This window comes from Microtus pennsylvanicus, chromosome 16 (genome assembly GCF_037038515.1).
Source record: "Microtus pennsylvanicus isolate mMicPen1 chromosome 16, mMicPen1.hap1, whole genome shotgun sequence".
In the NCBI taxonomy this organism is placed as follows: Eukaryota; Metazoa; Chordata; class Mammalia; order Rodentia; family Cricetidae; genus Microtus; species Microtus pennsylvanicus.
The window spans coordinates 27026363-27038594 of NC_134594.1; the positions used below are offsets into that span (position 1 = coordinate 27026363).

Sequence of the window (12232 nt, forward strand, 5' to 3'; positions counted from 1 at the left end):
CTCCCGCGCCACCCAAACATGCCTGAGAACTTGCTCCAACATGCCTGAGAACTTGCTCCAGGCTTCCGCCCACTCCTGAGGCTCCGCTAAAGCCATTGAAAAACCGCGGCTCTCCCCAGCGCTCCCAGCCCATTCCAAAACTTCCGGCCACCGCCCCGCCTCCAACCCCACCCGCCCCGCTCAGCCCGCCAATCAGAAGAACGGCCGCCGGAACCCGCTGGTGGAGGTTTGCATGAGAGTCTCGTCGGGCCTCGCACAGCCTCAAGCCCCGCCCCTTCCACGCTCAACTCGCCAATCGGAAGCGCTGCCGCCGGAAGTGGCGGTTGGAGGTTCGGGGAGGCGTTACGGCAGGCCTGAGGCCAGGTCTGAGGCCGGAGGCCGCGGCTGGCGGTGGAGGTGGGCGGGTCGGCCGGGCTCGGGGTGTGGGTCAGGTGTCCCGGAGCTGCCGGGGTCGGAGGTGACGGGGCGGAGGTCGATCCGGGTCTAGGAGAGTCTTGGCTCTGGCGGGCCCGGCGGCGGCCGCCCTGCGTGAACGCCCCTCGGCTGCTCTCGGCCCGGTCGGCCTGCACTGCAGCTGCTGCTGCTCCTTCGGGCTCCGCCACAGGTATTCCCGAAAACTCTCGGCGGGCTTGGCCGAGCGCTTCTTCGGGGGCGGGGTCCCTGGGGAGGATTGAAGAAAAGCCGGCTGCTTCTCTGTGGAGTTGGCGTTCTGAGGGTAAAGCCTGGGTTAGAAACAAAAACCAAAAAAAAAAGCAAGAAACAGGCAGTTGAGACCCAAGTTCACCGGAGAAATCAGTGTAGCTGATGGACGGCTACCCTGGAAGCCATCTTTTATCGCCATCAGAGTCCCTAGTGAGGACGCCAAGTGCAAAAGCGTAGAGGAGCGCAGACTTAAGCTACATCGAGTACGGGGACAGTGATTGGCGTAAGCTTAACATCAACATTAAGGGGGAAGTACGTGAGTGTTGTCATCAAGTCAATTCGTAACGCTTTGCTTAAGAAACCATGGGTGCGGGAGTGAGTGGGGTGGAGGGTGGAATAGTAAGTACAACCTAAGGTGACACATTGAAATGGACAGGGTGTCTGCGGAGGTCTGTGGTACTTGGGAGAGTCGCCTGCATCGAGTTCTCTGTAAAATAGAGCTGTCGATAATGTTGATAATAGTTTTCATACGGGGTCTCCTAGAGTATATTTACAAGCAGAATGTAAGAGATAACACGAAGTGTATGCTCGTTCTTCTGTGCAATAAAATAGTTTAAAAATACCCCTCCCTTCTAATTTAGTAAGGAAAAAGAAACTAATTTGAGCTACCGAATTGCACTTGTAAGTCCATAGTATAGCTTCATGGTCAGAAGGATTTCATATAAGTTCAACTTATGCTTCCTCTAGCAATGCAAAGATAGGATTAATGTCCTTCTTAAAAAGATTATTTCTGGAATCCACATTTAGGCTTTTAAAAATTAATACTGCCGGATAATATTCCTTTAGCCTGTACTGACTTAAGCTTTGGGGTCCTTCCCTCCGAAAAAGAGTTTGGCACATGAAATCTTGGTTTTTTCATTGCTGGAATTTATCAGAGTCGCATAGATAGGTGGCAGGAAGTACAAATGGTGGGGGAAGAATAGTAGTGGTCTCCTTTTCTTAAGGAAAAGGCTCAAAGCCTTCTGGGAAATGTAGCCTGGAGCATTGCGGGGGGGGGGGGGGGGGGGAATGACACGGTAGGACTGAGGGTTTTTTTGTTTCTGTTTTGCTTTGCTTTTGGATTTGCTTCAGGTTTGGTTAAAAACTGATTTGTAAAGTGACCTACATAGCTGTCAAAGCCAGAGGGCAGGCTGTAGAATGTGTAGGGAAAAGGGACCTGTAGTGATGCTTGAAACCCCATTTTAGAAGACAGTGTTTTCTCAGTGTACTACATTTGGTGGTGGGGTTAGTGATTTGAACTTTGAGACCGGTTAGCCCTTCTTAGCCCTTCTTAGTGAGAGCTGCTTTTCTCAGTGTGTGTGTGTGGGGGGGTGTAGAATGTTTTCTTGTGGTTTGTTTTTAAAATGTGTTAGAAATATATGTGCCTTGAGGAATTTTCCTGATAATGACAGTCTTTCTTTTTGTGGTCTTAGGCTAAGAGTCTTACATTTTTGTTTTTTGCAGTATATGAGAAAGACATGATTTCCACTCCACTTCCACAACACGTCTAAGTTTTATCTTCTTTTTGGATCTGTATCTTACGCTGCAATGGTAAGCTGTGACACAGCATACTAAAATTTGTATTTTACAGGTATTTTCTTCCTTTAGCTCCATAAAGATAATAGTATACAGAAACACTTAAATAACTTAGCAGTCATGTCAAAATATTGTCTATAAAATAAATGGCTGGTGTCCTATCAATCAGTGGTAGGATTATCACATCTGAATCACACTGATTAAAAGTTGATTTTGAGCCGGGCCGGTGGTGGCGCACGCCTTTCATCCCAGCACCCGGGAGGCAGAGGCAAGCGGATCTCTGTGAGTTCTAGGCCAGCCTGGTCTACAAGAGCTAGTTCCGGGACCGGCACCAAAGCTACAGAGAAACCCTGTCTCAAAAAACAAACAAACAAACAAAAAAACAAAAAAAAAATAAAAGTTGATTTTGCCTTTCCATTTTTCTAAATCTTTGGCAAGGAGGTTGATATAAATGCAAATTATTTGGGAGGAGGGTTGGGTTTCTTGTGTTTTAAGTTTCCTCTTGCATCGTTTTTGTACATATTCTGCACAGGTGAGTATATATGTATGTAAAGAAAATGAGAATAACTTTAATATTCCTCCTCCAGCTCTGTCCACCTTTTATTTTCAGATAGTCTCTTAGGTCTAGAACTGGCTGAGTAGGTCAGGTTGGTCCCTGAGGTCTACTTCCCATCGCTGGGATCCCATCTGTGTGCCAGCCAGTCTAGCTTGCTTCTGTGGATTCTGGAGATTGAACTAGATTAAACTCTGGTCTTCATGATTGTGTGGCTGGCACTCGGAACTATTTCCCCAAACTCCTTTACTTGTATGCTTTAAAATTAATAAATGTAGACAGGTTTAGTTTGTCACACCTGTAATCTCAGTACTTGGGATACTCAGGTCTTAGGGTCCCTGTGAGTCAAAGGCCAGGCTGGGCTACAAAGTGAACTAAGGATGTGGCCCCATCTCTAACCTCCGTAGTGAATAGAGTTGTGATGTGCATCATCTTCCTGCTCTGAAGGTCTTGCCTGTTTATATCTCTACTGTTAGAGAAAAGTGGGAATTTTCACTGTGGGACTCTTAACCTTTTATGTGTGTGTATTAATGATACACGTAAGTATTTGAGGGGAATATGAATATGTGATACAGGCATGTCAGGCTGCCAGATACTGACTGTAGATGCCATTTTAGCATTTTTTAAAATTTGTTTAATGATCAAATACCCAAAACAGTCATAAAGAGCAAAACAAAACAAAATCCCAGTAATGCATTGGAGGATAGAGGAGAGAAATAAAGCATTGTCCTTGTTTCAGGGAGGGAAACAAACACTGAAAAGTGTCAAGTACGTATTCATTTTTTCTGAAAATAATATTGCCAAATATGCTATTTGTTTTTTATAGCAGCAAGCTCTGGAGCAAGCTTTGGATCGTGCGGAGGTGAGACATGACTGATTGTAACTGACAGAAATTTCATGAGAAAGAAATTTTTGTAATCTTCAAGAGAATATAGTATTTTAGGCTAAGTGTGCTAAAAATTTTACTGTGCATATGTGAAGCTGGATGATGTCTGGATTATCAGTCGTGTGAAATTCTTGTTAAGCTATAAAGTAAAGTTATTTAAACAAGACCATAGAATTTCTAAAGTTGTTTTTCTATCCTGATGAGTTTCTCTAAAATATCTTAAAATATGGGCCTTTGCAGTCTGATGTGCAATTTAAAAATAAATGTAGCTATAAGACATTTAGAATATATTTTTCCTGTGAAATTGCAATTTACTGTACTGAAATGTTAGGTGAGTCATAGTGGAATTTAAATTTTGATTATGACGACCTGTGTACAAGGTGTAAGTTTACACATGACAGAGCCTAGGAGACTTAAGTGGGCTTTTCAGCCTGACCTGTTGTAGATGTAAGCACACCTATAGTTGTTCATGTAAAAGCTGAATACAAAGTGTTTGACCAGCTCCTCTCTTTCAGTATATTGTTGAAAGTGCTCGGCAGAGACCTCCTAGAAGGAAATACCTATCTAGTGGAAGGTATGACTATTTAATTGATAACATCTTTGCATCCGTGAAATGAGATAACTACCACTTACTATTTTCTTTTCAGGCATTTCACATACTGTCAGTTCTTCAGACAGGTTGGGCATCCTTGACCTGGAAATGTGAGATATTCCAAAATTTGGAACGTAGGACTCATGATGGAATATCACAAATGGACCTTTTCATATCTAGTTTATGTGACAGATTATAATTAAAATGCTGTCACAGTAAAAAGTAGTATATAAAATTGTCTTTTGTCTTTCTGTAAATGTATATGAGCCTTCCCTATAACCTCTATTTCAAAAGCCAAAGAAATCCAAAACAGTGCAGATCTCAAGCATTTTTGATAGTCCTGAGATGATCAGACTGTATTATGAATTCTTAGATTGAGCCCTACAATGTAACACTCATGCCTTTACCATGTTGAATTGGCATTATATAGGAATTAACAGCCATATTGATGTAGAAACATTGAAATTAATATTTTGTCATATATACAGGGGTAATGTACTATATTAATTTAAGTCTTATCTGTGGGGTTTCATTACAGAACTGAAATATTTAAATTAATGAAAATCAAGCAAAATCATTTCATGATGATTTTTACCTTGTATATTTATTACTTTTTTCCCTAGAAAATCTATATTCCAAAAACTGTATGACTTGTATGTTGAAGAATGTGAAAAAGAACCTGAGGTTAAGGTAAATAAATATAAATTCTCTTTATTACTGGGCTTTGGAGTTGTAGTAGAAGGGGGAAGTGTAGACCATTATGTTTGAAGCAGCTAGTGATTTATATCTTCATAGTTGAATATCTTTTTCAGTCAGACTCCACTCAGTTTTTTTGACTGACCCAATTCCATTCCCTGGCTAATCTGTCTGAGTTAGTGATGGTCTGGGTAATGGGACATCATAAACAAAGCCACAATGTGTCTTCCGTTATTTTCCTCTGAGGTTTGTTTTTGCAGACTTGAGCTAGTATTTCAGTAACCCACTTTTTTAGATTTTGATTGCACCATACAGGAAGGATTCAAGTGTATTAGTAAAAAATGAATTTGGTCAAAGACTAAACTCATAACTGGTTTAATTCAGCATAAAAGTATCTATAATTATAATAAATAGAAATTAACATTTTTAAGCAAAGTTGGAATTTATTAAGGAAAAGCTTTATTGTATGTAGTTTGAGATGCAAGTTTTATTATGCTGGCATGGAACTCACTGAGATGCCCCTGCCTCTAGAGTGATGGGATTAATGTGTGTCCCACCACACCCAGCTTTAAGAAAACATTTTAGTATGGATTTAGAAATAGGCATTTAAAAAAACAATTCAGGTGGTTCTTTAGTACTGTTGCATTGAACTTACAGAAAACTGTCTAAATGACTTCCTTTTACCAATTAGCTCTTTATAGGCTCAATATTTCAGCTAATTAGACTTGCTGAACTTCTTTACGTCTAAGTAGATTATAAGTTGTTAAACAATTTTGGCCTTATCGCTGTGCAGTTTAAGAGGTTCCCAACTCTTCATATCTGTATTAAGTGTTTTGGTTATAGAGGTTTCATTTTTTTTTCCCTCCTTATTTTTTCTTTCTTTTGTTTGTTTCTGCCTTTGACATGGACCCTCACTGTGTAGCTCTGACTAGCCTTCAAGTGTGGTGATAATTCTTTTGCCTTAGCCTGCCACGTGCTGGGCCTAGAGACATTAGCTGCCATGCATCTTTTTGTTGTTTGTTTAGAATAGTTCTCAGCCTTCCTGATGGCTGATATTCCCTCATGTTGTGGTGATCCCTAACTTTAAATTTTTTTCTTTTTTTTAAATTTTTTTTAACTTTATTTATATTTATTTAGTATACAGTGTTCTGTCTACATGTGTGCCTACAGGCCAGAATCTCGCTGTGGATGGTTGTGAGCCATCATGTGGTTTCTGGAAATTAACTCACGACCTCTGGAAGAGCAGTCAGTGCTCTTAACTGCTGACCCATCTCACCAGCCCCTAAAATTTTTTTCATTGCTACTTCATACTGTAATTTTGCTACTCTTAGGAAACGTAGTGTAAATATCTGTGTTTTCCAATGGTCTTAGGTGATAACTCCCCCAAAAAGGGTCAGTCTCTCTATCCTCCCCCCTCAAGAAGTTGTGACTCACAGGTTGAGAATCACTAGTTTAAAAGGTGGTATTGCAATGTAACATGGTCCAGGCTGTCCTGGAACTCATGTCTTTTGCCTTGACCTCTTCTAAATGTTGGTACTACAGGTACACATCCATGAGTAGCCAGTTTATGCTGTGAGTTAATTTGCATAAAGCCTGCTAGTGGATAAATACTTAGTTGACATTACTGTCCTGTGAATTGTAACAGTTCTCAAGTGTTTGGGATTGTAGTAAGGAAGGAAAAAGGATAGGAAGTGAATTGTTTTTCAAGGTTATACTGTTTAATGAACTTTGTTTCTTTTTAAAGCAGAAATTAAGACGAAATGTGAACTTGTTAGAGAAGCTTGTTATGCAAGAAACTTTGTCATGTTTAGTGGTCAATCTGTATCCAGGAAATGAAGGGTATTCTTTGATGCTCAGGGGGAAAAATGGATCAGGTAAGGCCTTCCAAAGTATACTTCACATAAAATATCTCTGCTTTTAAGGGTAGTTCTTTAACCCTTAATCAGAGATTGTCCTGACTAAAAGACAAATTCTTATCCTCTGCTTTTTTCTCCTCTTAACTTTTGCTAGAATGCGTAACATTGTAATGTGTAGATTATCCTTCCTGAACTCACATTTGAAAAGTATTATAGTTTATAGTATATCTTAAAATTTTTTAGATTAATTTATTTTTGTTTTAAGTGTATGGATGTTTTGCCCTGTATGCATTGCATGCCTGGTACCTTCAGAGGCAGAAGAGGTTGGATTCCATGAATAAGTTAAAAATGGTTTTTAGTCACCATGTGGGTGCTGGGAATTGAAACAAGTCCTGTAGAAAATAAGTCTGAGATCTTCACTGCTGAGCCATCTCTCCAGGCCCTGTCTCCTATATTTTATTTTATATTATTTAGTGGGGAGGGGATCGTGGCACCCTTATAGTCCCAGGATGACCTATAATAAATATAATAAATAAATATAAATAAATAAAGTTAAAAAGAAGAAAAGTCAGTTCTCTTCTTCTAGCGTACGAGTCCCAGGGATAGAATTCAGGTTTTCAGTCTTGACTCCAAGTGCTTTTATCCACTGAGCTATTTTGCCAGCCTGATTATTTCTTTATAGTTAATTGAACAGGTGATTTTTAACAATGGCATTTTTTTATTGCTATTTATATTTTAAGGTAACATAAGGTACTTTGACTGCACTTTATAGTGAGTATAAAAGCTGGAAAGTTAAGCATTTATTGCCTGTTGAATAATTTTATTGAGATGTCAAAAATAGTAAACATTAAAAATAATTTTAACAAGATTTCTCATACTATGGATGTGAAGAGCATTACAACAAATATACTTAGATCTCATTTAAAGAGATATCTCTGAATTTAACAATATGATCACTACAAGGAACTTAGCTAGTGAAGCATTTTATTTGTGGGGATAAGAATATAGTTTAACTGGTGGAATACTTGCTCAGTGTGCACAGAGCTTGGAGTTTAGTTCATAGCATCACATAGACGTGATGTCAAAGTCCTGTAATCCTAGCACTCAGTGTGTAGAGGCAGGAGGATCAGAAGTGCTTATTTTCCTGTTCTTGTTTAAAATCTTTTGTAGTAAACAAGTTTTCCAGCAATGTGGTATAATTGACTAATAAGACTTAGCCTCTAAGCTGTATTTTAAGATTTTATCAATTTTAATTATGTGTATATGTATGTAGTTGGTGTGGGGGGGAGGTATGTACATATGCCAGTGCCCACAGAGCTGACAGTTCCAGTCAGCTATAAGCTGCCATGTGGGATCTAGGTACAGAACCCAAGTCCTCTGCAAGAATGGCAAGTGCTCTTAAAGCACTGAGCCATCTCTCACGCTCTTTGTATTTTATTTTTAAAAGTCATTTAAATCACAATTCTTACTTTTGTGAGCCTGTTTTCATAACTTTTGTTTTAAAATTAAGATTCTGAGACCATCCGATTGCCTTATGAAGAAGGAGAATTGCTTGAATACTTAGATGCAGAAGAATTACCTCCTATTTTGGTTGATCTCCTTGAAAAATCACAGGTAAAAAAGAAAAAGCAAAATATCTGTTTGAATAAAATAGCATGTATATAGTAACAAGTGATATACCAGTTGCTTAGAAGGCTGAAACAGGTACATCTTAAGGAAGTCTGAGGCAGGCCTGGGCAACACAGTAAAACTCCATTTTTAAAACATATATGTGTGTGTGCGTGTGTGTGTGTGTGTGTGTGTATTTCATATGCACCCACACACACCCACACAAATTAAATATCTTTTTCCCCCTTCTTTTTGGCACTGGGTAGTGAACTCAAGGCCATATATGTTAGGCTACCAGTCTACAGCTAAACTACACTCAGCCCCCAGAAAAATGTTTTGTATTGTCTGTGTGTGTGTGTGTTACATTTTAGTATGTACATATCCTTTGTGTTGTGATTTTGTTTTGTTTTTTTAAGATAAGAGCTCATTTGTATCCTGTCTGGCTAGTTTGTGAACTGGTGATGTTCTTGTCTCAGCCCTTGAGTGTTAGTTGTAACATGAGCTGCTGTACACACAAGTATTATCAGTAGTGTTGAGAGCATAAAAGGAGACATTGCACAGTGCTCGTTAAAAATGGTTTATCTTGGCGTACTTGATTGCTGCACTGCCATGTGCTGATTGATTGCTTCTAAAATTGCTGTAATTATCCTGGAAATTTCCCAAGGTTAAAATTAAGAAATTAATAAAAGAATAATTTCCACTGTTTATGAAGCTTACTTACAAACAGTGACCTGTAAATGACTCGCTTACTCTTCTTGCTGCCTTGACCTGACTCCCATTCCTTCTTGTGTTAGTGGAACCAGTTGGCCAGCATTCCTGTGTCTTTCTCCACACTTTTTCTTTTCTTAGGAATAAATCCTATTCCTAAGGCCTGATTCTCATTTCCCTTTTAGATCTTTCCCTTTTCGGTGGCTTACAACCGTATGCCTCCACTAAATGCACAATATAAACATGCTGTATTCACAACTTGAAAACCTTCTGATCTCACTTGTTTTTTCAGCTGTCAAATAGGAGTTTTCCTTATCGCTACAAAAGCACTGGAAAACTTGTCTGCAATCCCTTTATCACACTTTGTCCACTCACATATCTAGCATTGTAACAAGCATTTCTTAGATGATTTTGTAAAGTCACTGATCTCATGGCATGGCATTGTTAGTCACTTTGCTGTTTGAATCGGAATTGTCCTATGAAAATGTCAGTATAGCCAGGCATAATGGCACATGCCTTTCATCCCAGCATTGGTCAGAGTCAGAAGTTCAAGGCTATCTTCAGCTTCATGTTGATTTGATAGTTAAGTAAATCGGAAAATGATTACGGAGAGAGCAGTTACATAGGTATTGTTGTTGGGTAATATTTATTGGATAGATGAAGATACTGCCAGTAGCCAGGTGTTTAACTGAATTGGTTAAAAGAGGGTTGCTTTATTTAATCCTAACTAGAGATACAGCTAGTTGTTGTCCTTTGGTAGCAAATCGCATGCTGTAAGGATGTAAGCTGTAAGGATGGTAGTGATTAGTTAGGAAGGTATTGCTATACTAAGCTTCTCGTTGTTAATAACAAAGTGATAAAAAATACAGCTTTGACCAAATGTAATATTTTAAATATTTATTGTTAAAACCGTGATTAATAGATAAGAATTAATATATATTGCTTTGAAGAAAGCATGCACATAAGTAAGGAAGCTAAGTCTGGTTCATAATTCCTAGTCCAGGTATTAGTATTAGCCTGGTTGACCTAAGATAAAGACTATTAGGGTTTTGTTTATAGATATATCAGTTATATTTATCAATTTGTATTTGAGCACAGATAACTGTAATGGTATAAAGTGCCTGGACATACGATGAGGGAGTAGGCAAATCATAGTGAACTGAGCACTTAGGTTTCTTGAACTTGCAATACAACATAGATGTGAGTTGAATTCATGGTTATTTCCTTCTTATTAATACAGCCTAAAAAGTCTAGAAAATTTAGGAAAGGAAATATGGAAGTTATATTCAGAAGCTGAAATTCTGGCACAGTTGATTGACAGTGTATTGCAGTGACAAACTATATAACCATTACAGTGAAATAATGAGCCAACAAGAATAACCTCATTCTTTTTTTTAATTGATATTTATTGAGCTCTACATTTTTCTCTGCTCCCTCCTATTTCTCCCCTCCCACCTTCAATCCCGCCCCCCAAGGTCCCCATGCTCCCAATTTACTCAGGAGATCTTGTCTTTTTCTACTTTTCTGCTTTCCCATGTAGATTAGATCTATGTAAGTGTCTCTTAGTGTCTGCATTGTTGTCTAAGTTCTCTGGGATTGTGGTTTGTAGGCTGTCTTTCTTTGCTTTATAAGTGAGTACATGTGATAATTGTCTTTCTGTGTTACCTCACTCAAAATTATGTTTTCTAACTCCATCCATTTTCCTGCAAAATTCAAGATGTTGTTATTTTTTTCTGCTGTATTGTACTCCATTCTGAAAGTGAACCACATTTTTCTTATCCATTCTTCAGTCGAGGGGCATTGAGGTTATTTCCAGGTTCTGGCTATGACAAACAAAGCTGCTATGAACATAGATGAGCACATGTCCTTGTGGCACGATTGAGCATCCTTTGGATATATACACAAAGGTGGTATTATTGGGTCTTGAGGAAGGTTGTTTCCTAATTTTCTGAGAAATCGCCACACTGACATCCAAAGGGGCTGTACCAGCTTGCACTCCCACCAGCAATACAGAAGTGTTCCCTTTTCCCCACAACCTCTCCAGCATAAGTTGTCATCAGTATTTTGATCTTGGCCATTCTTTCAGGTGTAAAAAGGAATCTCAGAGTTGTTTTGATTTGCATTTCTCTGATGACTAAGGATGTTGAACATTTCCTTAAGTGTCATTCAGCCATTTAGATTCCTCTGTTGAGAGTTCTCTGTTCATGTCTGTACTCCATTTTTTTTATTGGATTATGTGTTCTTTTGGTGTCCAATTTCTTGGGTTCTTTTTATATTTTGGAGATCAGACCTCTGTCTGATGTGAGGTTGGTGAAGATCTTCTTTTCCCATTCTGTAGGTTGTCATTTTGTCATGTTGACTGTGTCCTTTGCTTTACAGAAGCTTTTCAGTTTCAGGAGGTCCCATTTATTAAGTGTTTCTCTCAGTGCCTGTGCTGGTAGGGTTATATTTAGGAAGTGGATCCCTGTGTCAGTGCATTCAAGTGTACTTCCCACTTTCTTTTCTATAAGTTTCAGTGTGGCTGGCTTTATGTTGAGGTCTTTGATCCATTTGGACTTGAGTTTTGTACATGGTGATAGATATGGGTCTATTTTCATTCTTCTACATGTTGATATTCAGTTATGCCAGCACCACTTGTTAAATATGCTTTCTTTCTTCCATTAGATATTTTTTGTTTACTTCTCAAAAATCAGGTGTTTGAAGATGTGTGAATTGATATCTGGTTCTTCTATTCGATTCCATTGGTCCTCCTGTCTGTTCTTATGCCAGTACCAGGCTGTTTTCAGTACTGTAGCTCTGTAGTAGAATTTGAAGTAAGGGACTGTGATGCCTCCAGAAGTTCTCTTATTGTACAGGATTGTTTTGGCTATCCTGGGTCTTTTGCTTTTCCATATGAAGTTGAGTATCATTTTTTCAAGGTCTTTGAAGAATTTTGCTGGGCATCACATTGAACCTGTAGATTGCTTTTGGTAACATTGCCATTTTTACTATGCTAATTCTTCCTACCCAAGAGCATGGGAGATCTTTCCACTTTCTGGTGTCTTCTTCAATTTTTTTCTTCAAAGATTTAAAGTTCTTGTCATACAAGTCTTCCACTTGTTTGGAAGACCCTCCTT

At 39.0% G+C, this 12232-nt stretch overlaps 1 protein-coding gene across 13 annotated transcripts in view; it reads left to right on the top strand.

Moving 5' to 3' along the window:
• Positions 1-309: 309 nt before the first annotated feature.
• The window catches only part of Supt20h (SPT20 homolog, SAGA complex component), a 34256-nt gene continuing 22333 nt past the window's right edge, over positions 310-12232 (top strand). For 7 of the 13 annotated variants that reach the window (XR_012908118.1, XR_012908119.1, XR_012908121.1 and 4 more), the window contains exons 1-7: positions 319-604; positions 2146-2232; positions 3597-3632; positions 4172-4230; positions 4872-4938; positions 6689-6818; positions 8311-8414. Coding sequence is in view for 8 of the 13 variants with exons in the window: in XM_075950929.1 (XP_075807044.1) it covers positions 2230-2232; positions 3597-3632; positions 4172-4230; positions 4872-4938; positions 6689-6818; positions 8311-8414 (399 nt within the window). In the remaining 5 variants the exon portion in view is untranslated. Of the gene's footprint in view, positions 605-2145; positions 2233-3596; positions 3633-4171; positions 4231-4871; positions 4939-6688; positions 6819-8310; positions 8415-12232 lie in introns of all 13 variants that reach the window. The other 6 variants (XR_012908120.1, XR_012908122.1, XM_075950930.1 and 3 more) reach the window with 1 other exon arrangement.